General features: G+C 41.6%; 1 protein-coding gene across 4 annotated transcripts; it reads right to left on the bottom strand.

Moving 5' to 3' along the window:
• Positions 1-5,190: 5,190 nt before the first annotated feature.
• RNF152 (ring finger protein 152) lies at positions 5,191-25,970 on the bottom strand. 4 transcript variants are annotated; one of them, XM_075828483.1, is made up of 2 exons: positions 25,810-25,970; positions 5,191-7,633 (listed from the first exon to the last, which is right to left on the bottom strand). In XM_075828483.1, the coding sequence occupies exon 2, from the start codon at positions 7,591-7,593 to the stop codon at positions 6,979-6,981; it is 615 nt and encodes a 204-aa protein (XP_075684598.1). In that variant the 5' UTR covers positions 7,594-7,633; positions 25,810-25,970; the 3' UTR covers positions 5,191-6,978. The 4 variants fall into 4 exon arrangements, with proteins under 4 accessions (XP_075684598.1, XP_075684601.1, XP_075684599.1 ...); XM_075828486.1 differs by lacking the exon at positions 25,810-25,970 and adding an exon at positions 25,641-25,754; XM_075828484.1 differs by lacking the exon at positions 25,810-25,970 and adding an exon at positions 25,169-25,263.
• Between the last annotated feature and the right edge of the window lie 268 nt (positions 25,971-26,238).

Raw genomic sequence — 26,238 nt, 5'->3', positions numbered from 1 at the left:
ATATTGGAAGGCAGAAGGACACTAGCACCTAGTCATTTACACACTCAGTAGTTTTTACATACCCTTCTGAAACTTGAATACCTTCTACTCTAAATTTATGAGGCTGCTCTCTAGCAGCTATCAATATGGCCAATGAGTAACCTACCACTGTATTATATTATTAAAGTGACAGGCTATCCAGCAAAGGTGACATTAGCTAAAGAGTATCTGAAGCTATTTTAGTTTATGGCGGTTTTTTTCAGTAAAGGTAGAAATGTCCTTTAACTGGCATAGAGAGGAGTATGCACAAATGAACAAATTTGCATTAATGTATATCAAGATATTGTCTAGAAAAAGGAAATTGTGGTGAACAGCAATTTGGTTTCTCTACCTGGGGTGCAGAAATATTAGACTGCAGGGAATACTGTCTCATAATAACCAGGTTAATGATCAAGGGACAGCATTATGTTTATTTATATTTCTGTTTTTATTGAATTTTTGCAGATGGTGCAATATATAGCATTATAAGTCATTACAATCATCCAAAATTAGAAAGATGTGCACAGGAGATCGATAACATAGCAAATGGTACAACAGGCATCTGTTAAGTACTACAAGATACTGAATAAGACAGACAATCTATCGACATGGTATCGGATACTGTATGGAGAGAACTGCAAAGAAAATTACAATGTTACATTATAATTTTGTGAAAACCATAACATATAAGAGAATACAAAAATAAACAACAAGCAATACACAGTTGAGCACCATAGTCGGGCAAAATAACAGTAACATGCCCATAAGGGAAGATGTAGTAGTCTACCAATATAGGAAGTGTATATTGTTAAGTAGAGTGGGATATAAGAGTGGGTATGTAGCTCCTACTGTCTATTAAAAAAAAGCAAAAATTCTAAAGCAGATTATAAAAAAAAAAGCATGAGTTCGTGTAACTTGAAGGAGGATACATAGAAGAAAAAAAGTAAGTCAATCACCAACAATCAACAGAAGAAATACTGTTGGCCCCAAGAAGTAGGGATAGCCACTCTGGCCTGGTAAGGGTCCTGGTTTGGTTTGAGGTACATGGGGAGACTAACATCCACAGTCACTGATGTCATCCTTCCAGCTCACAGAACCAAATGCAAAAAGACTCATCCCCCCAAATGAAACTTACAGCAGAGGCTCTCAAGGTGCAAAGATGCAGTTGTTGTGCCTGGAGCAACTGGAGGGCAAGGGGAACTTGGGGTGTCTATTGACTGAGACAAAGCAGTTTTTGTCCTCTCCTGCAGTACTTATACAGTTGGATCACAAACTGGAACTCCACCATCACTTTCTGAGCACCTCAGAACTGAAAGGGTAAGTCCATACTTTCAAAGTTTGGAAAACGTTCTTGGTTCTTCAAAGTCCCAGGTTCAAATAACTGATAAGGCCTTCTGTGGGTATTTTCTACTAAACTGGATTCCTTTCCATGACGCTAAGTCTTCGGTAATGGTTAACCTTTGTTAACACCAGTGTCTTTCTATATAAGAAGTTAACCTATGCATTGAGAGGCATTCCAGGTAAGTTTCTTCAAATCTGGTTGAATGCTCAGGCTGCTATAACACATGTACCTTGAGTGATCAGCTAAGTGCTGTTATAGGCTTTTAAAACCAATCAGAAGAAAGGGATCACTGAGCATTTTCCCTGAAGCATGAAAGAGGCTAGTCACCTTAGGCATGGTCCTTCGGAGCACATGTATTTTTTTTTTTAAGTGGCTCTGCACTAGCTTATAGAAATAGGCAGAATTAGGGGACCAGGGGTACTCTATCTATAACTGCAATATTTTAGAGCATAAGGAAAAAGATTGTCTGCTTTGAGTGGTCCTGTTAAATATCAAACAGATTTCAAACAATAACGAAATAGTTCTAAATATGTGTCTCTAAAATGTGTATTTTATATAAATGAACTTTTTCATTTTGCAAGATCTTTGAAGCATAAATGGTTAATGAACGACAATTTTACAGAAGTGTGATGTTCTGCAACACTGCAATATCACCATATTATCCCTTGGGAATTAAGACATTTTTAGAATTCTGTTAACAAATAAGAGTAAAGAACAGATTCATCTTGGTTCTTTCTTAGGAAATGCTCAAGATATTTTTAGAACCACATTGTGCTAAAAATATAGCACTTATAAATGAATGTTTACTATGCAAATAAAAAAGAATGTCAAAATACATATGAATTTTTTTACAACGTATTTGCACTATATAAAATAAAAAAAATTATGCATTATGCACTATCTGGACAAAAATATTGGACAGTTAAGGCGTTTCAGCCATACCCATTGCAAACAGATGCATAAAATCAAGCTTACAGTTTTGTAATCTCCATAGACAAACATTGCTATTAGTATGGGTCATACTACTCAGTGATTTTAAACATTGGATGTCACCTTTGGCACGTCATTTCTTGAAATTTCTGATCTGCCTCAGTCAATTGTAAGTGCTGTCCTTGTGAAGTGGAAGTGTCTAGGGGTAACAATAGCTCAGCCACGTAGTGGTAGACCACGCAAACTCACAGAGAAGGGCTGTCAATGTCAAGTGCTGAAGCATGTCATGTCGTACCTAAAAATCACCTATCCTCTGGTGCATCACTTACAGCAGTTCCAAACAGCCTCTGGAAGCAACATCAGCACATAAACTGTGCATTGGGAGTTCATGATATGGGTTTCCATAGTCAAGCAGCTGCACACAAACCTTGTGTCAGCTGGAGTAATCTGCCAGGAGACCGCTATCCACCGAAATACATAGTACGAACTGTAAAATTTGGTGGAGGAGGGATAATGATCTGGAGCTATTTTTCAGAGTTTGGCCTACACCTCTTATTTTCAGTGAAGAGTAATGTTAATGCTACAGCATACATAAACCTTTTATACAAATGTATGCTACAACCTTTGTGGCAACAGTTTGATCACCTGTTCCAGCACAACTGGGCTGCTGTGCACAAAACGAGGTCCTATAAGACATGCTTTGTCAAGATTGGTGTGGGGAAACTTAATGGGCCTTCACAGATTCCTCACCTCAACCCCATCCAATTCTTTTGGGATGAATTGTAACGTTCACTGAGGATCAGACCTTCTCATCCAACCTCAGTGTATGACCTCACAAATACTCTTTTGGCTAAATGGACACACACGCACGCGCACACACACGCGCACACACACACACACACACACACACACACACACACCAAAATCTTGTGGGAAGACTTCCCAGAAGAGTGGAGGCTTTAGGAGCTGCAAAAATGGCCAAAGCGAAATAGGATTTCCAAAAGCTAATATAGGTTTGATGGTGAGGTGTCCACATACAGTACACTTGATCATATAGTGTATGTTTTAACTGCCAAAAAATATTACAAGTAGTTGTCCAAACTGCATAACCCCTTTTCTAAATACAGTCCACCTATGGTTTTGACTGCTGTAACCCTCGATCATTTGATGTTATCACTAATGGAAGCTCCATGTGGTATTGCATGCCACACATTCAGTTGTGCCAAGTTATTCAGAGTTACTGTCACTCTTTCTAATGGCTCACAGCTCTAGGCTAATAGAGGGGGTCCCTGAGTTCATGTGTATATGCCCTGATAGGGCATATATCTAGTGGTTACCCAGTAGCAACAGCCACGTTAAGTGCATAACAACATAATTGGCATGATAGGAAAACTGTTTCTGTTCAGGCGCAGTCACATGCTTTTCACCACTCATTTGAGTTCCCACAATGAATTACATTGTTGTTGAGGTATTATTTTTGTGACATATAAAGTAACATGAAGCGTACATGCCAACCAATAACCAGTAGGAATTTGTCTTCATATGACAGAACACTGTCATTTATATGCCACAGACACTCTACCGATTATTTTACAAGTAACACAATTTATAAGTGAGAAGGGAATAGGAAGAATAATATATGATTCAGAAGTGGAGAATAACAGCCATTTACCACAACAAGCTTCTAATCGATGTGTAGGTAGCCTTTGAAATAAAATCTTTCTACAAACTATCCTTTCTCCGATCCTCCGAAACTGTTCACCCATGAGCCTTCTCCTGGTGCACCCATTCTTGCAAATAGGGACAAGCCTCTTTTTGCTACAGGCAACCAAACGTTCTATGTTGCTTCCAATTGAAGTGAACGGCACCTTGAAATTCTACCATCCTTATTAGGCCCTGTTCCCACAAAAAAAGTCATGGTTTTCGTTTATAATTGCGCCATGACAACTATGTCGGTTCTATTTTCGAATGGAAACCATCAAATCCTGACAGGCCCATTGACTTTAATCAGGTCTATCTATCAATCTGTCAGGGTTTTGGTATTTTTGACAGCCAGAATAGTGCTAAAGTCTGCATTATTATTGCCATAAAAAATACAGAAAAGCCAAACAGAAACGTCAACGGAGCCTATTAATGCTTGTGTGAACAGTCCTTGGCACACTGGAATCCCAGCTCTATAATAATAAAGTAGGGCACTCACACTTTTGTTATCCCTTTCGCAAAAGTCATATAATATAGAGACTTCGTTTTTTTCAACTCCTGACATTACAGCAGGAAATATCATTACACAATACTGATGGGTGTATAGAACTTACTGTGCCTTTGGTTAATATACTTGAAACTTAGAAGAAGGATGGTATCAAATAAAATACATTTGTATAATACAACGGACTGTATAATATTGTACACACAACCATACTGTGATCTGGAAATTTGGAATTACATTAGATGGTTAACCATTAAATGAATGGTATGAAAACATTAAAAAGAATTGCCTCAGCAAGACAACCCCCTTTTCTGATGAAACCCACGGCGATCAGCATCTAAATTCCACAACAAACATCTGATATCACCATGGGAAGTTGGGGCTGGCGACACATTTCCCCTTTGTTGTTGCAGGAAGGGCCATTCTTTGTTAGCAGCTCTACGGTCTGACTAACAGCGAGTTGTCCGGAGCAGGGAACGCCCTTCTATGACATCCTTATGCCCTAGTAGGGTATATATAAAGGGGTTGTCTTATCGAGACAACCCCTTTCATTCAAAAACATTATACATTTTCTGTACAGTTGCTGTATACAGTAAAATTGTGTATTATACATTTGTTATTTGGCTTAACATGTAGTGTGTACACCAATGCACTAAAAGTATTAAATGTGAACAAAAAAAAATCCACTCAGAGGTTTAATGTAGTCTCGTTTAATGTGTACTTGGAAAATAAGAATCAGAATTATCAAAGCAAAATATGTCATTAAAAAAATCCCATCTTTATTTCTATGGGACCATTAGCAACTTTTATTGTAACAAATGATTTATTGTATTCCATATAATATAATCCATACACAGGAATTTTATATGCAATCCCACATATCACTTACCAAGCAAAAGAACATATTCAAGATCATATACTTCATTAGATATAAAAAGATAGCCTATGTGCAAAAATGTAAAATGATATAACATAACTTCCAAATATTGTTTGCAAATTGTGTAGTTTTCATTGCTTTATATAGCCACATGTGAACTGCAATATAAAATCAAACATAAAACATTATAATAAAATGTAGAACTTTAAATGTCAAAGAAATATCCATTTTGTCATTCACAATAAAAATACTATGAAATGTATTCCATCATATTAAAATGACACCCAATAGTCTGGTTAATCATTCAGAATACATGTTTAAAATATAATAAAATAAAGTATAGTACCATATTTTAATTTGGAATAATTAAATTTTTAGATGTTCATTATTTAAATGGGCTCAATGTCATCCAATAAGCATATTTTTGTTACCTGTCCATCATGTCCATCTAATAATCTAAAACATTTGATAAGATAGGGTTAGGAGGAAAAAAAATGTATTCACGGAATTCTTTTTTTCGAAACTCAAACTACTCTATTCTGCCACACAATTTACATACATGACTTGGGACCCATCAAACATCTTCTCGGACTTCCAATAGTATATGTCATGTTAATTATACCAAGCACAGCATCTATATCTGTAGTTTTAGTACATAAATATTACAGGCCTAGGGATGTGACATGATATGCCTAGAAAATAAATTTTGTAGTTGGTGCTTCGAGGAAGAGGAATTTGGTAACTGGAGGAAGGAAACTAGAACTGGTAATTACAGTTAACCCCTTATTCCATGTATAACTTTGTTTCACATTACTCTGATTCGCTGAGAATAGTAATAGGGCTTATTTATGGCAAAGTGATGGATATTTTTGCATTTAAGACAGTTTTTCAGGTGTTTTCACAATGATACAATTCTATGACATAGGCCTGCAAAACTCAACATTGTTTACACATTGCACTTTAAGATAAAGGACATTCAGTCTCACCTGTTTTGTAGGCACCTAAAAAAAATACAAGATATTGACAGACAGAACATAAGACAATCAATTAATAGTTGAACAAGTTTAAAGAACTAAGAAAAAGGTCAACTTCATATGAAAGCCATGTCAGTTTAAGACCTGAGATGTATGCAGATACAGGTTGTTGATGTGCTAAAGAACTAACAGAATTTTTCATATCTGCCGGATAGCTTAAAAAAACACAACTTTATACTTTCCTGTTCTTCTAAAAACCAGCTTCTTCCATCTCATATTCCTGTTTATATTCATTTTAAATGCATTTCTTTATCAGGAAGATTTTACTTGGTCAAAGTCTGGTGAATATGGCCATAGCACAATAAGCTAGAGTTAAGTCATCTAACTACCCTAGAGTCAAATGTACCACACAAGTCCTGTGAAGGAATGATGACTGCATGCAATCTTCATTAGTTCTAACCGCACTGTTAGGAGGGTGTTTACACAGCACTCATATAGGTCTTCCAAAATTACGGAAGATATCAAGTTTCCACCCTCTGGCAGTTGAGATTTCTTATGTTTACAAGGTGTCTGTGTACATTTGCTTCTATATTTTGCCAAACATGTACAAAGAAAATCCATAAAATCCATGTCAGCCACATGAAATCACAGTGAATCGCTTTGAAATGCAAGACATGTTGTGAAGGACAATTCCAAGTAGGAAGACCAAAACACATGCAACTAAAATGACAGTGCAAACTCCGGACCATGTAGAACTTTTAACAACTCCTCTTCTCTCATGTTCCTCTTCTCCAATATCCTGTGTAATTGCACCTTGGAGTGGTTGTTGTTCCATTGGCACAGTCACTACGGTGACCGGTTTTTGCTGACTTCCCGGTAGTAATCTGCAGCCAATATCACCAGGCAACAAAGCTCTTTCTTTCGTGACAGGAAGAGGCCACATGTAACATCCATTGCTTGGCAATTTAATAAAGACTGGGGTGTTCTCTGATGTGTGCGGGATTGCAATAACTGCAACAACATCTGGGTCATCAGGCAATTGTGATACAGAATATCCAGGAGGTAACCTTGTAACACCCCGGCACCAAGGGCATCTAAGGTCTTTCTGACTAGCCCTCATTTGCTGTAGACATACTGAACAGCACGTATGTCTGCAATCAAGCAGTTTTGGTCTTCTTCGAGGACTATAGTAATTAAAACAGATTTGGCATTCTAACAGAGAATCCTGGGACAGAGTTTCCATCATCAACTTGGCCTAATTCCTAAGTCCAATGCTTATGGTGTATCTGTAAATGTACAAAAAAAAATAAAGTTACAATTAAAATTGAGGTGCGGTCAATTGAAGAAATGATAATATTTAAGCATTCAGGAAGAAGAGGCAAATAGGTCATATAAAACGTCTTTTAAATTTGTCTTTTAATAAGGTGCCCCTTAAATAGTATCTGTCATCTGTCTGATAGCTGACAATATCGTAGGGCATTTATAAGATGCCCTGCTAAAAGAGTCAGTGGTTGGATCCGGGTACTGAAATATTCCCCACACCACAAACAGAGGTGTGTGCACAGAGCCTGCATGGCAGTGCACAGAAGTCATACGGTTCTCTAGTATATGCAGAGTTGTGCGGTCTCTGTGTGCTGCCATTAAGGCTCTGTTGGGTGCCATACGTATGGAGCTATTCTCCCATAGAATCAATTCTACTAGGTGGCAATGCCTCCAAACATACGGTATCCAATTTTTCTATATAAATAATACAGATTTTATTTTCCAATTTATCGGTGACTAATATAATTTATGAATACTGTAGATGGTGCAGTAACAATACGCTAGGGACACTGTCAAGTTTCTATCAACTAATTAATTGATATTGCGGACTATAACAGGCTACTATGTGATGCCCAATAGAACAGATGACCTGTAAGAAACTTTAGAAAAAGTCACAGGTAAATTATTATATTTGACATTGGAATGCAAATGTCATGAAATTGACAGAACCCCAATTATGGTGGGTTTCTTGGTTGTTTGTATCCTCCTGTTTCTGTATGTCTTCCCAGTGGGCGGGGGTGAGGCTGGGAAGACATACAAAAACAGGAGGAAACACAGCAGCCATGCACTAAGGGGGTTCCCATTGAGCCCTGTATTAGTGCACAGATCAGGTGACCGCACTGGGCAAGATGATTGGTGCGGCTTATGGATAGAAAGAGGTTAGAGAGAGAGAAGGAGTGGAGTTAGAAAAAGGCGGGAAAGTGTGAGGTAATGACAGTTGAGGGAGTTAGAGTGACAATAGGTATAAAGAAAAAGGACATTAGAGTGTCTGGCCTAGTGTCTGGGAATCTAACACCACAAAGTGTCATCAAGTCAGAGGGGTCTGAATATTGACTGAAAAATTATATCCAGAATATAATTATCAGGTAAAGTTTGGTCATCTCACCACTCCCGGTGGTAATTTGAGTGAACAGTCATCTTTGAAAGAATATTTCCTGGTTATAAATATACAAGTTACAAGAAAGGTATGTTTATGTTATAGCAAGAGCAAAGCAGTCTTAAAGGGGCGGTAATAATCTTATTAAATGGACTGATTTGCATGAACTTTGGACTATCTACTTACTTTACAATACTCCTTTAAATAGTTGTCCCTAAGTTACTTGGACCGTTGCCAGAGTACCGCCAAGGGTGTCCGTGCGCGAAAGGTAGCGGGGCCTCCGCAACGACCCGCTTAAGTGTAGCAGGGATAGGAGGGCGTGCAGAGGTGCCACACAAAAAGTGCACAAGGATGCGGTCTATCGCAGCCCTTCTCTTAAAAGAGAGAGGCCCCGCATAACCATTCCCTGACCCTCCAAACCATAGGCCTAGAGGATCAAGGATCGATGGTCCCCCCTCGCCGAAGCTTAGGGAGACCCAAACACACTCCTAGGCTTCTACCTGGGCTGCCACCCCAGTGTCCACCTAGGAGCCTGCATCCAAGTTGCACCTCCCCTCCGAAGAAGGGAGGCCGGGTTGCAGGGGAAAAAGGAACCAGAAGGCCACACATTTTCCCCCTAGACCTCAGGAGGGTCCCAAAAGGGCACCGCATCCCAAAATCCTTGTGACAAACGTGACAAACACACAGTGAAAAACAAAATTAAATAAGTGGATGTGCGCTGTGATACAGCCTGGACATCCGCCAGGTATAAAAAATTCCTCATCTCCCAGCCAGAAGGCCGGGAGAAAAAAGGTGTGTGCTTAGAAGTGTGAAAGAAGAGTGCGTGCAAGTGTGCCTTCACTCAGTGGGATCCCACCCCCAGTGAGTTAGGGCACCCCAGGGTCACCAGCCCTGGGGCACATAGCAACTCGGGCTTTCATACTACCCGACCTCCTGACCTCGATCCGGCGGTCGCCTGGTCACCTACAAATGGTACCTTTAAACCAAATGCGTACACCAGAGCGATGACCGTTGTGGTTCCCTGCCCTCACCTCGGCGTTCTGTCATCCCCCTACGATGGCCCATCAACCACCGGCAGGGATGATTACTAACCTCAGCTTGAGCAGGTACTACACTTGATCTTAGCCAAAAGGCCGAGAAGCACTTGGGTGATAGAAAGCACGACTCGGGCTTTCAATTAAAGGGATAGGAGGGCGTCCTTCACAAAGGAATCTAGTGCAAACCGGTGACATAGGTAAACAAAGAGATCGGGATAAGCCGTGTGGTAGGGAGTAGCGTCTTTGTGACCCGTGGTCAGGGCCGTCCTTAGGGGTGTGCGACCTGTGCCTTTGCACAGGGCGCATCACTCCAGCGGGTGGAAGGGGGAGCTGCGCTGGCTCCCTTCCCCTGCTTGTTTCAGAAGTGCCCGGACCCTGCAACTCAGCAGCTGCCTTTCCGCGTGGGCGCTTCTTCACTCAGTGACGTCGTTACCGCTGTAGCAGCCATAGCGGCTGCTAGCGGCGACACCGTGTATAAAGGCGCCCGTGCCGGGCCCCCCCCATGGGCGTCGGCGCCGCTAGCAGACGCTGTGGCTGCTGCAGCGGTAGCAACAGCACTATAGCAGAGCAGGGATGTATCTTTCTGCTCTGCTATCTACTAGCGCCACTGTAGCTCCCTGAAGGAGCGGAAACCCCACTAGATTTCTCTGTCTATATATGGACAGTGACATCAGGGGAAACTCCTGAAGCGGAATCCCCATCCACAGTGTTGCAGATGCTGTGACCGGGGATTCCACTCCAGGAGAAGCCAATGACATCACTGGCACTCTCAACAGGGGGCTGTGTGGCGCAATCTACAAGGGGGCTGTGTGGCGCTATCTACAAGGGGGCTGTGTGGCGCTATCTACAAGGGGGCTGTGTGGCGCTATCTACAAGGGGGCTGTGTGGCGCTATCTACAAGGGGGCTGTGTGGCGCTATCTACAAGGGGGCTGTGTGGCGCTATCTACAAGGGGGCTGTGTGGCGCTATCTACAAGGGGGCTGTGTGGCGCTATCTACAAGGGGGCTGTGTGGCGCTATCTACAAGGGGGCTGTGTGGCGCTATCTACAAGGGGGCTGTGTGGCGCTATCTACAAGGGGGCTGTGTGGCGCTATCTACAAGGGGGCTGTGTGGCGCTATCTACAAGGGGGCTGTGTGGCGCTATCTACAAGGGGGCTGTGTGGCGCTATCTACAAGGGGGCTGTGTGGCGCTATCTACAAGGGGGCTGTGTGGCGCTATCTACAAGGGGGCTGTGTGGCGCTATCTACAAGGGGGCTGTGTGGCGCTATCTACAAGGGGGCTGTGTGGCGCTATCTACAAGGGGGCTGTGTGGCGCTATCTACAAGGGGGCTGTGTGGCGCTATCTACAAGGGGGCTGTGTGGCGCTATCTACAAGGGGGCTGTGTGGCGCTATCTACAAGGGGGCTGTGTGGCGCTATCTACAAGGGGGCTGTGTGGCGCCATCTACAAGGGGGCTGTGTGGCGCTATCTATAAGGGGGCTGTGTGGCGCTATCTACAAGGGGGCTGTGTGGCGCTATCTACAAGGGGGCTGTGTGGCGCTATCTACAAGGGGGCTGTGTGGCGCTATCTACAAGGGGGCTGTGAGGCGCTATCTACAAGGGGGCTGTGAGGCGCTATCTACAAAGGGGCTGTGTGGCGCTATCTACAAGGGGGCTGTGTGGCGCTATCTACAAGGGGGCTGTGTGGCGCTATCTACAAGGGGGCTGTGTGGCGCTATCTACAAGGGGGCTGTGTGGCGCTATCTACAAGGGGGCTGTGTGGCGCTATCTACAAGGGGGCTGTGTGGCGCTATCTACAAGGGGGCTGTGTGGCGCTACCTACAAGGGGGCTGTGTGGCGCTACCTACAAGGGGCTGTGTGGCGCTACCTACAAGGGGCTGTGTGGCGCTACCTACAAGGGGCTGTGTGGCGCTACCTAAAAGGAACTGTGTGGCGCTACCTAAAAGGGACTGTGTGGCACTACCTAAAAGGGACTGTGTGGCACTACCTAAAAGGGACTGTGTGGCACTACCTAAAAGGGACTGTGTGGCACTACCTACAAGGAGCTGTGTGGCACTACCTACAAAGGGCTGTGTGGCACTATCTACAGGGGGAATCTGTGATCTGGTGGGCTGATGGTCATTTTACTGTGAGTGGGGGGCTGATGGTCATTTTGCTGTGAGTGCGGGGCTGATGGTCATATTACTGAGAGTGGGGGTTGATGGTCATTTTACTGTGAGTGGGGGGCTGATGGTCATTTTGCTGTGAGTTGAGGGCTGATGGTCATATTACTGAGAGCGGGAGCTGATGGTCATTTTACTGTGAGTGGGGGGCTCATGGTCTTCAAGTGGTTTCCACCTCTGACCTCCAATTGAAATTAATAGGAGGCAGAAAATACCTGCAGCGCCCGTTTGGAGTGTTTTTTTCCTTGCGCCTTTGGCATTAGCTTCAATGGCTTAAGAAAAAACGCAAAAAAAAAAGTCAAACAACACTGTTAGGGTATGTTCACACAGCCTATTTACGGACGTAATTCGGGCGTTTTTGCCCCACCGAATTACGTCCGAAAATAGCGCCTCAATAGCGCTGACAAACATCTGCCCATTGAAAGCAATGGGCAGACGTTTGTCTGTTCACACGAGGTGTAATTTACGCGCCGCTGTCAAAAGACGGCGCGTAAATAGACGCCCGCGTCAAAGAAGTGACCTGTCACTTCTTTGGCCGTAATTGGAGCCGTTATTCATTGACTCCAATGAATAGCAGCACCAATTACGCCCGTAATTGACGCGGCGTTCAAGCGCCTGCACATGCCGTTACGGCTGAAATTACGGGGATGTTTTCAGGCTGAAACATCCCCGTAATTTCAGTCGTTACGGACGCCCTCGTGTGAACATACCCTTATACAAAATCTGCTTCAAAATTCCAGAAGGAATTGGTAGGCAGATTTTTTTTGCCTTACAAAAAACACTGTGTGAACATACCCTACGAGTGTAGTGCTTGTTTTTAGCAGTTTTCTGTCTTTCTCGAAACTATTTTTGGTAGGGGTGCCCTGAGGAAATTTTATTTTCCCAGTGCTGCCTCGAGTCCGAAAAGTTTGGGAAACTCTGTACTAGGCTACAGGATCACGCCGGCCTACGCAAGGATCCAGTCGTGGAGCAGCTCAGTTCGTCATGGGAACGGTGCCTAGGTGAGTACACTTTGTGTTTTTGTTTGGGGCACTGTCCACAAGGGGGAGGTGGGGGGGGGGCTGTATGGCACGATCTACAAGGAGGAGGTGGGGGATTATGGCACTGTCTACAGGGAGGCTGTATGGAAAAATGTACAGAGGGGCACTATACTGTGTGGGGGCCTCTAAGCAAACATTATACTGTGTAGGGGTACTACAGGGGGCATAATACTGTGGGCACAATTAGAGGACAAAATACTGTGTCCTTGAAAGGGCTGTAATATATTAGATTATTAAATATTATTATTATACTGTTTGGGGTCACTAAAGGGGCATTATACATTTTTTATGAGTTTTTGTTTTTTTTAATGATGGGGGTGGGGAGCCGAAAGATCATTTTGCACGGGGCGCCATCTATCCTATGGCCGGCCCTGCCTGTGGCGGCACTATAGAAGGCGGGACCCGTGTCCACAGATTCCTTTGACACAAACGGACACGGTGGGAACTCCCGCGGAGGTCGACTTCCCCGACCTCGGTTATTGACCGCTTTGCTGAGACTTATACACTGCTGTTTAATAAAGAAGTTGAATAGTTTTTAGTCTGCCTACAGTTTATCATCAATAAATCCACGTTACATGGTCAGGTCTTTCTAGCCAAGCCTGGGTTCAAACTCACATTTGTCTTTCTTTGTAACACATATTTGAGATTCCCTGACTGATTCTATTTCTTTCTATGGAATGCAATCTGATGCAAAATGTATTTATTTAAATCTGCTTTTATCAGATCAAGCAGTTATTTTCGTTTTTTTATAGGATTCCAAAAAAATAAAATCTGAATATTAATGTGAACCAACAATGTTTATACTAACACGCATTTTCAAGCTTCTGAAATCTACAGATCATGCATGAAAACACGAACGAATACATATTTATGTTCTGTAAGCCCAAAGTCCTAAAAATATACACACTAAATATGCTTGGAATGTTACAGGAAATTCTTGAGCACATAGATATTTAAAGACACGTAAATTTGTCCAACAGTATTAGATTTTCTGAAAGATTTCAAGCAGCATTTAAAAACACTAATGCAATATTTTTGATTATAACCAATGAAGTTGTACAACCTACAGGAATCATTACAGTTAGGAATCTAAAATATACATTTGTAATATAGACTTTTGTATATATAAATCTGAAATGCATCCTAGATGTTGTTTTTTTTGTATTATTCATATCTTGGGTTATCAGAAGTTGATGTTACAGGCTGTCTCTAAGAGCTTCTGTGCCTGGTCACTATGATAACACTTCCTGCCACTGTACCCTGGTAGCCAAGAGTTATCTAAAGGCCTACCTAAACAGATCAATTATCATTATAATTTGCCCACTGTAGAGCAATCATAAAGATATTTGGCCAGTGTAAATGAAGAAAAAGATCAGTGGTAAACAGTAAAATTATCGTATATCTTGATCGACCTTATCGCCTTAAAAATTTGTTATTAGCAAATCGGTAAATATAAAATGTCAATTATAAAGACATTAACACAAGGCTTAGATCACATGAGAGCCATGCACTAGGTAGCGGTCACTAGACTACAATGGCACTTCTCCCCACTGGCTGCGAGAATCATCGTAATGGACATATTCATTGCATCATGGAGAAATACTTTTAAAGCAATGATTGTACATCAGTGGTCTAAAAAGTCCTTCTGTGTACAGAGAGACACCGCTCCTCATAGCCTCCAATGGGATCTTGAACAATTTGGTAACTTGACAGAATGCTCCAAGGTCATTCTATCCCCTCTCTTTTTACATTCACAGCTCCCAACAAGTGCTCTGTATAGAATAGAGAGACTGTCGCTGCCTATATTGGTCTCAATGATCACAACATGTTAAAAAAAGGGGGTGGGGGTGAAAAAAAAATAAAAGTCAGGAGTTTAAAATGTAGAGTACAACATTTTTTTCATGTTTTTAATCGATGTGAGTTACCGAAACAGCTAAGCAACCTTATCTGTTTCCGTAACTCCCATATACTAGAATAGAGAAAACTGAGGCCAACCCTCCATTCAATCTCCTCTTGGATGAGGCAGCACGTTCTCCCGATAGGTGAAGGTGCCAGAGGTGGGACCCCCATCTAGCAGACATTTATACAAATAGGTATCTTGTGGGGAAAAGCCGAATACTGCCCTGTCTAAATGACAACTGTAGGCTTTCAGGGCACATACACCCCTTCAGGAATAATTATGCCAATGAAAAATGACATGACATGAAAAATATATACATAAGACTATGTGAGGAATTGAAGGACACTATTCCATACATATAGAACAGATACAATTGTATGCATTAGGCATTGACAAAATTTACATAGATAGATAGATAGATAGATTAGATAGATAGATTAGATAGATAGATTAGATAGATAGATTAGATAGATAGATTAGATAGATAGATCTTTATTTATCCCCAGGAGGAAATTACTTTGTTTTTCACAACTCCAAAAAACAACACAAACATAATCATACTACGATAATTCCCAACAACATACATAATACATTAAAATAAGCATATTAACCCCTTAATGACCAGCCTATTTTGGACCTTAATGACCAAGCTATTTTTTACGTTTTTCAATCGTCGCATTCCAAGAGCTATAACTCTTTTATTTTTGCGTCGACATAGCTGTATAAGGTCTTCTTTTTTGCGGGACAAGTTGTATTTTTTAATAGCACCATTTTGAGGTACATATTATTTATTGATTAACTTTTATTAACTTTTTTTGGGGGGGAATAGAAAAAAATCTGAAATTTCGTCACTCTTTTTTGCATCCTAAATCTATGCCGTTTACCGTGTAGTATAAATAACACAATAACTTTATTCAGCGGGTTGTTACGATTGCAACGATACCAAATTTGTATAGTTTTTGTATGTTTTACTACTTTTACACAGTAAAAACGCTTTTTTTTCAAAATTATTTGTTTTTGTGCCTCCATATTTGAAGAGCCGTAACGTTTTTATTTTTTCGCCGATGCGGTTGTATGAGGGCTTTTTTTTTTGCGGGAAGACTTGTAGGTTTTATTGGTACCATTTTGGAGTAGATGCGACTTTTTGATCACTTTTTAATCACATTTTTTTAAAGTCAGGATTCACAGAAAACAGCAATTTTTCTGCCGTTTTTTATTTAATTTTTTACGGCGTTCACCGTGCGGGTTAAGTAATGTAATAGCTTTATAGTCGGGGTCGTTACGGACGCGGCGATACCAAATATCTGTAACTTTTTTACTTTATTTTGGTTTTTTAATAGTAAAGCAGTTTGTAAGGGGAAAAAGTGGGTTTTTCATTTTTTTTTTCACATTTTTTTTTTTATTAACTTTATTAAACTTTTTTTTTAACTTTTTTACTAGTCCCACTAGGGGACTTTAATATGCGATTCTGCGATCGCTATTATAATACACTGCAATACTTTTGTATTGCAGTGTATTATGCCTGTCCGTTTAAAACGGACAGGCATCTGCTAGGTCATGCCTCCGGCATGATCTAGCAGGCATTCATTACAGGCAGACTTGGGGGCCTTTATTAGGCCCCCGGCTGCCATTACAGACACAGACACTCGGCGATCGTATCGCCGGGTGTCGGTGGGAGAGAGAGGGAGCTCCCTCCCTCTCTCCAAAACCACTCAGATGCGGTGCTCGCTATTGAGCACCGCATCTGAGGGGTTAAACAGGTGAGATTGATACTAATATCGATCTCACCCGGCAGAGCAGGGACGCTCCCAGCCCTCAGCTGCCTCTGGCAGCTGAGAGCAGGGAGATTTGACAGCTCCCTGCTCTGTTTACTTATTCCGATGCCGCGACGTAAAAAGTCTATGGCATTGGAATAAGGCCCGTTAGTGACCGACGTAAAAACACGATGGGCCGGTCACTAACGGGTTAATTAAAAATGACTATAGAATAAATACTAACCCTTACACAGACATATTATAAAAGTGGTATTGCAGTAGGCAACGAGCGTCTAAACCGATCTGTGCCACACCGTAACTGCAATAGGCATTGACTAAAACAACTATGCCGTGCCACCACTATGTTATGTAACGGGTGTGGCTCGTCCAACATAACAGTAGAAATTTGACCTTGGATTCTTCTCCTTAATACCTCTTCAAAAAACGGCACTCCTCCCCCTATTATAGCCCTTCCCTTTCAAATAATCTTGTTTCGTCTATTTATCTCAGGTTTCCGAATGTTACCACCCCAACACACCGCACCGTAAAAGATTATACCTGAAACCACCGAGTCATAAAACATTAATAGCATTTTATTACAAACATTAAAAGATTTCAAATTCCGCAAGAAATATAACCGACTCATTGCCTTCCTACATACCTTATCTGTATTCTAAATCCAATTACTTTACAATCCAAATAAACACTCAAATATTTATACGATGTCACCCGTTCAACTTCCTGATCTAAAATAGACACTGGCGCCATATTCTTGGGTACCCTCCGTAGGTCAATAATAATTTCCTTCGCCTTTTTAATATTTAATTGCAATCCATTACTAATACTCCAACCCACAAAATCCTTTAATAGATCCCTATATTCTCTCTCACAACCAGATCACAAATCAGTTATGGCCCCCATAACTACGGTATCATCAGAGAGCTTCTGCAAATGGCAAGGTTCAGAAATATACCTAAAATCTGCCGTATACAGTGCAAATAAAAACGTCGAAATACGGATAAAAAAATACCGTTCCTTGTGGCGCTCCTATATCACTAATCTGTTTCCCTGACACGCATGCGCCATTACACACAAACTGCGGGCAGCCAGTCAAATAATCAAGATCCAGTTTGAAATCTCGCCATCAATGTGCATCCTCTCCATTTTAGCTCTCAATAATTCTGATTTTACTAAAATAAACGCACTAGAAAAAAAAAACGAAAAACATTACGCTAATCACCACCCCATTTCTTTCTAGAAAAGAATATGCCCTACGCAACAAATATAATACTGCATCCTCCACTCCAATTCTCGGCCTATAAGCAAATTGTAAGGCTAAGTTCACACTACCGTTAATATACGTTTACCTCTCTTCCGTCAGAGGAAGGGAGGATCGAAAGATTAAACGTAAATCAACGGTTCTGTTAGAATTACCATTGATTTCAATGGTAATTCTTTTGTTTCAGTTGCTTTCTGTTTGTCTCCGTTCACTAGGTTTCGTTTTTTTTTTACAGAAGCAAAAGTGCAGTCTGCAGAACTTTTGTTTGTGGGAAAAAAAATGGAAACCTAGCGAACGGAGACAAACGGAAAGCAACTGAAACAAAAGAATTACCATTGAAATCAATGATATTTCTAACAGAACCGTTGCTTTCCGTTTAATGTATCGATCCTCTCTTCCTCTGACGGAAGAGAGGTAAGCATTAACAGTAGTGTAAAAGGAGCCTAATGGATCCACATATTTTGACACTGCTAATTTCACGTACACCAACACTAGCCTCTCAAAGACCTTCATAATATTCTACGTCAACGCTACTGAATTATAGTCATTCGGTACTAACCGTTTTGCAACCTTCGGTATAGGAACTATACATGGCGTTTTCCCCACTTCTGGAAAACTCTGTTGTAAACTCAAATTAAACAGATCAGTTAACGGGCTACATAACTGATCGGCACAAATTTTCAGAACTTTAGAACAGATGTCATCCGGCCCCGATGCCTTCCTTACATAAAATTTTTTTAACTGCTCTCTCACTGCATCCACTGTGATCTTCAAACCAGTCCCGCTATCACTTTCCTCTTTGCTGGTATATTCGATCTCCTTAATTTCATCACTTTTCCCAATCCCCTTCTCCACTTTCTTCCCATTAAAAAAACTATTAAAATAGCGATGCAATTCATTTACATGCCCATCATCTCTCTCATTAACCCTTGGTCGTGCCTTCAACCCAGTTATGCTCTTCATACCTGACCAGACTTCCTTTACATTATTGTGTGTGATAGACCACACCAGGACCTAATAAAATCGACTGTAGTATTGTCTTACTCCTCAATTTTTTTATAGCATGTATATGGTAATCGAATGATAACGTCTTGTACAGGCAACACTATCATCAAATTGTCTACTACTTATTTCTCTTATAGATTAGTCTTTACTACAGACTTGACAAAAGTTGAAAGGCCACTGCCTCCCACAAGATATGCATACTCATCTCATGCAGTTGTGTATTTAAAATCTATAAGTTATTTCTAAGAACATACAATGGTATACTAAATGGATTACTAAGGCTATGCGCAAATTCTTGAAGATTTGTTGTTTTATTTATGGAGATACACAAAGGAGATATAAAAACATATAAGGAAGTATATCTTTATAGATAAATTAGATCTTTGAAGATGTGGCGGCAGGACACACTGTAATTCCCCCATGCATCAACTTCCTCTTATCAAGCACAGTAACGTTTACTGCACCAGCATTTTTCTGTAGAAAAGAAAACGTCTCTTTATATATCCTTCTCTCCTCTGTTCATCGTGTACAGACAGTAGAGAAGTTCTCAAGCCAAATCTAAATGCTGACAAGGCAAAAATTGATTTGGCTTCCCTTCCATTATTCTCCACTATTATTGGATCACTCCGGATCCTAAAGGGGGCAGTTCCACAGATATAAGAAAATTTGAGAATTTTTTTTTTTAAATCTCTTTATATATTTAGATCCAACTGGCCTATTATCACATGATATTGGATAGTTTTTGTAGTATCTGGGGTCAGCGATACAATCAGTGTCTTTATAGTTGGAGAACACTGGTATAGTCAATATCCAGGTGCTGATGGTCAGAATTAGCATCTGATACTTCATGGTGAGTGGTACAGTGAAAATCCCAATCCCTTTTCGTCCAGTGGAAGTAGCAGGTGGTCTAGTGAAGGACTTTGTAATCTGTTGGCCAAAAGGTGGAGAGAATTTGTAATTCCCAGTGGTCAAGTGGGGTTTCTATATTAATTACTGGTTCTCCAGTGGAATTTTTTTCAATCCCCTGGGGACTGATTGTCTGAATTAATTTTATTCCTCTTTCTTTTGGATTGCACTAGCACCTACCTAGAAGAATAAGACTAGCAATGTCACTATACCTACACAGTAAGGTCACTACATGGAAACAATGTAGCGAATCAGACCAGGAAGTCTAAATGGCAGTTCGCTACTGACTGGCAATGAAGCGGAAAGTGATACACTGCTGTCAACTTCACATAAAGGCATCTGCTGTTGTGCCTCAATCACTGTCTTGTCTGGGTCCCATTGTTTGTTTACTATGAAACCTGTTGTGATGGTCCTTTTACCTCCGCATTCCTGTGCAACGGAACCATCTAACTACATAGTATGTTCACCCCATACTATTGTTATCTTAAAATAAGTGTAACTAAATGAAGCAGACACTTCACTAATATCCATGAGTTTTACATAGCAGAAACTGTAAATTAAAGTTCACAAAATCTCGAGAAAACCAATACCTGCTATTAATATGTATAGTGTAAAAAAGAGAAAAATAATAGGTCAAATTTATATATTGTGAGTAGGGGACACTCATGCAAGAGATCATGGCATATTCTCGCTCACACAATAACCTATGAATCTAGTAGAGTAATAAGTAATACAAGCCATTACATTTCAAACAGTACTATGTTATTATGGAATCTCAAAGAAGCAAAACCTGTAGTGTACTCATTTAGGACATCCTACCAAAGTACATCCATGTGGTTAAAAAAAAAAAAATAAGCCAACTAGTTGCAACATACACTTGTCTGTTTTTACTTGTCTCAGACCAATAGAGATATCTATAAGTCAGGAGTTCTCCGGTTGACGGCGCCAGGAAGCAGAGGGGACAGTGATGATACAGGAGGGATTTGGACGGTTATACCTGCACTTAAATGTATCTGCCTCTTAGGATGGAGATACAATTGAACAGCCTCAATTTTCCTTTGATGCGGGCAGTGCAGACCTAGTCAGAACAGGCCATGCCTATATCGCTGGATGACAGCATGCGAATGGGCATAAATGAGTGTTTGTGGCTGTGTGGCACTATCTACAGGGAACACTGTATGGCAATATCTACAGGAGACATCATCTACAAAGGAGAACAGCGTGTGACAGTCTTTTGGCGGAACAGAATGTAATACTATCTGCAGGGGGCACAGCATGTAACACGCTCTGCTGGGGCACAGCATGTGGCATTACATTTATAGTGATCTAAACCATCTTACTTTTAGGCAGGGCTAATCATAGTACCTCTGGGCTTGTGGCATGCCAACATTTGCCCAGCTGCAGTTGGGGCACTCCAAGGAATTCAGTTGGTGGGATAACAAGAGCCAAGAGTAGAATATAAATGCAATATCACTATGCCACCTTGCTACTTTGATGACATCCTCTAAAACTACTGATCTTAGGGGTTAATACCTTGTATTTTCTGATAGCTGAGAGTGGTTTAAAGGTTAATACTGAATGCTAGTGGTCGGAGGCAGCTTAGGGGATAATCATGGGTATTCCTAGGGAGCCCTAGGGGTTATTGAGAATATCCCTGATGGTCTAGGGTGGCTAAGAGATTTATCCATTTGTATCTCTGATAGTCTTTGGGGAGTGGTCCAGGAAAGTTAATTATCACCTTATGTCCAGTGGGTTACTCATCTCTTCAGGTTCCTGCATTGTCTCTGCTACCTATGACAATGTGACAGGCTGATAATGTTCAGCTTCATCTTTCTCTCCTGCACTTGGTCATTGAGATCAATGCATTGAAAGGGATAGCATTGACCAGGTGGTTTCCTCTATGATCAGGTAAATTTCTTCAAGAGCACTCTGCCTGATCACTAGGTGGTCTGGGGGGGGGGGGGTCTTGCACATGCTGACCTAACATTAGTCTGTTCTACATCCCCTCCTCACCTTGGTGCTGCTGTGCTCTGAGAAAAATGTCCTGCATATTCCACATTATATACAAAGCAACCAATATGGTCACCTCATGCCAGTTGTGATAAGTTTTTTGGACCCCTGGTGCTGATCACTTAGAAAGACACCCTATGGGAGTGTATATTTGATATAGAAGCATCGTAACCAATATGGCAATACTAAAATGCCAACAGGCCAATGCACACCACCACATAACCTACTATGTATTTAACCTGCACAGACACACCCTTTTCATGTACTGTACTGTGTCTTTGCTATTATTGAAAACTGTTTTAACAATCAGTGTTGACATATGGTCATTCTTCCCAGCCTTATAGTCATGAGTGAAAAGCCAATAAACAGAATAAATCAAATACTCAGCAGTGGGAAAAGAAAAACTACCAGTAAATACTACACCGAAAAAAGCAAATAACCATGTAACTGTGCATAATACATTACATGCCAGTATCCTGCCCTAGGGAGGGAAAAGATGTTACTTTATTTACTGTGAGGGTATGTTCACACGGCCTATTTACGGACGTTATTCAGGCGTTTTTGCCCCGAATTACGTCCGAAAATAGCGCCGAAAATAGCGCTGACAAACATCTGCCCATTGAAAGCAATGGGCAGACGTTTGTCTGTTCACACGAGGCGTAATTTACGCGCCGCTGTCAAATGACGGCGCGTAAATAGACGCCCACGTCAAAGAAGTAACCTGTCACTTCTTTGGGCGTAATTGGAGCCGTTATTCATTGACTCCAATGAATAGCAGCGCCAATTACGTCCGTAATGGACGCGGCGTTCAGGGTATGTTCACACGAGGGCGTCCGTAACGGCTGAAATTACGGGGATGTTTCAGCCTGAAAACATCCCCATAATTTCAGCCGTAACGGCATGTGCAGGCGCTTGAACGCCGCGTCCATTACGGATGTAATTGGTGCTGCTATTCATTGGAGTCAATGAATAACGGCTCCAATTACGGCCAAAGAAGTGACAGGTCACTTCTTTGACGCAGGCGTCTATTTACGCGCCGTCATTTGACAGCGGCGCGTAAATTACGCCTCGTGTGAACAGACAAACGTCTGCCCATTGCTTTCAATGGGCAGATGTTTGTCAGCGCTATTGAGGCGCTATTTTCGGACGTAATTCGTGGCAAAATCGCCCGAATTACGTCCATAAATAGGCCGTGTGAACATACCCTCAAGCGCCTGCACATGCCGTTACGGCTGAAATTACGGGGATGTTTTCAGGCTGAAACATCCCCGTAATTTCAGCCGTAACGGACGCCCTCGTGTGAACATACCCTGAGACTGGGTTCACACTACCTATTTTCAGACGTAAACGAGGCGTATTATGCCTCGTTTTACGTCTGAAAATACGGCTCCAATACGTTGGCAAACATCTGCCCATTCATTTGAATGGGTTTGCCGACGTACTGTGCAGACGACCTGTAATTTACGCGTCGTCGTTTGACAGCTGTCAAAAGACGACGCGTAAAATTACAGCCTCGTCAAAAGAAGTGCAGGACACTTCTTGGGACGTTTTTGGAGCCGTTTTCTCATAGACTCTATTGAAAACATCTCCAAAAACGGCGCGAAAACGGCGCGAAAAACGTGAGTTGCTCAAAAAACGTCTGAAAATCAGGGGCTGTTTTCCCTTGAAAACAGCTCCGTATTTTCAGACGTTTTTGGCTCAGCGTGTGAACATACCCTGATGGGGTTTCTTTGATTCTCTCTCTCTCTAGAAGCTAAATATCTTATATATGTTCCCAGAATGGCCTAAGATCTGAGCTAGGTGTTTACATTGTATATGAATGCCAATGTAGCTGACTTTGCAATTTATTTGCACATTTAACATTCTACCTCACAAGCCAGCCCCAAATAAATAATCCATTTAATCAATTAGTCAACCTGGTAAGCGATCTGTACTTAATACACCACCAGAATTATACAACTGATATGTGAAATAAAATGAGATGAAGGGTTAAATCTTGAATTTCTTAACTGTGCACACATACAGTATTCAATATATATCTTGGGTAAATACACCACGAAAACAAGTCTACCATAACACATCTACATAGTACATGTTTTAGCAAATGTCAAATTCTTGCATTTGTATGTACGATATCCATTACCCCCCCCCCCCCCCCCCCCATTACCCCCCCCCCTCCCCGGCATAATTGGAAATAATAGGATATCATTATGAACCAGAATTTATGGTTACAGAAGGACCTGTTCTTGTGGTCCACCTGTACCACCTGAAACAGACGACATAGAGTCTCTACAGTCTGAGAACAGTATAATGAATTGTATAATAGAATTAACAGACAATGAAAGACACAGAACACATAGAAATTGTGGTGCATTTGCTGGAAAGTGTCTGTTTTCAGTGTTGATGCACCAAAGCATATGTGCAGAATATTTAATTGCTAGCAATAAACATAGAATATATAGAAAATGTGTACAGCACTGGAAACATTAGTCCACATTCCCAGCCAAATTCTTACAGCATGACATCAGGCACAGCTCTGTCCTCTGTGTATTCAGAACTACATCCAACCCCACATATAGCCAGTCTCATATGCACATTCAGTCACCTACAACCACATACTGCTCAGCAATCTACATAGAAAAGATACATGAGCAAGTCCTCTTTGTTTCTAGTTACACATAGGAGCATGGCAATGATGCAGCACACAATGTTTGTATCTCTAGATGTCCCACAGAGAGTCTAGCTGTCTATGCTATGCTCCCCAGTGATCATTACCTGGATGTTCTAGTGTTATGATGCTCCCCAGTGATCATTACCTGGATGTACTAGTGTTATGATGCTCCCCAGTGATCATTACCTGGATGTACTAGTGTTATGATGCTCCCCAGTGATCATTACCTGGATGTACTAGTGTTATGATGCTCCCCAGTGATCATTACCTGGATGTTCTAGTGTTATGATGCTCCCCAGTGATCATTACCTGGATGTTCTAGTGTTATGATGCTCCTCAGTGATCATTACCTGGATGTTCTAGTGTTATGATGCTCCTCAGTGATCATTACCTGGATGTTCTAGTGTTATGATGCTCCCCAGTGATCATTACCTGGATGTTCTAGTGTTATGATGCTCCCCAGTGATCATTACCTGGATGTTCTAGTATTATGATGGTCCCCAGTGATCATTACCTGGATGTTCTAGTATTATGATGCTCCCCAGTGATGATTACCTGGATGTTCTAGTATTATGATGCTCCCCAGTGATCATTACCTGGATGTTCTAGTATTATGATGCTCCCCAGTGATCATTACCTGGAGGTTCTAGTGTTATGATGCTCCCCAGCTCCAGCATAATGCTATCAGCTGCTTGTGTTCAGTGTTATGCAGGCAGCAGGCACAAGTTGGAAGCAGCACAGGGCTTTGTTCTGCCAGCAGACCCAATCATAACATCCTCCTTACTGGTCACAAAGTAAATCATTTCTTCTATCTAACATTCCAGTCCACCCATTGCATGCCCAGTTCAGATCTGCTGCCAGTCACATGTGTGTTAGATATGTACATAAGACTAATAAACAAATAAACACAGGCTACATGTTGTTTATACACAGCTGCTGGGGTAGCTCGCTGCCATAGCATGCTGCAACACACAACTATGAGCACATTCAATAACATTGTATCCATTCATGGCAATGCAGCACAGTGTCAGACCCAGCACAGGGGAGAAGAGCATAGAAGAGGAGCACAGACAAATCTACAACAGGCATGTAAGAACCTATGCTGTCACCTTGTATAGTGGGGACATCCAGGACTGCTTTATTGCCAATCACTATGGACCAAACTCCTAGTATGAAGCCAGGCAGAGACATGGGCACATGTATCAGCAACCAGCAGTCGATACTTGCAGTGCCAGGAGATGTGCCAGCACAGCAACATGCATAGGATAAGCCACCCACCTGGTTATAGGGAGCCCTGGTCCCAGCAATGAGCACCCAGCCCGGGACTCCCAGCACTGACTGCTCCACCACTGCGTTATGTTGTGTCTGGGCTGCTCCCTTCTTGTCACGCTGCTGAGCAGGGAGAGGAAGGGGAGTTTCTTGTCTCTGCCTGTTAAAGGAGTCTGAGAAAGTAGTTATACATCACCATTCCTCCTCTCGCCTGCATATAATAGTGACCTGCTGGGAATATCACTACTTACTAGGGTGTTTTGTAATAAAGCAAATGGGTGGAATTAGTATGCAGTGAAGCACCCCACCCGGGCCAGAAATATATGTTTCTTTTTAAAGGTTCCCACAAAAATCTGGTCTAACTGCAACTCATGTAAGAAATTTACCTCTGGCTTGGAAACACTGTACAGAATGTGGGGGAACTGCACAAAAAGTAAT

Source organism: Rhinoderma darwinii, chromosome 5 (assembly GCF_050947455.1).
Source record: "Rhinoderma darwinii isolate aRhiDar2 chromosome 5, aRhiDar2.hap1, whole genome shotgun sequence".
Lineage (NCBI taxonomy): Eukaryota > Metazoa > Chordata > Amphibia > Anura > Rhinodermatidae > Rhinoderma > Rhinoderma darwinii.
The sequence above is the reverse complement of the archived record's forward strand: the minus strand, read 5'-3'. Positions and strand labels throughout refer to the sequence as shown.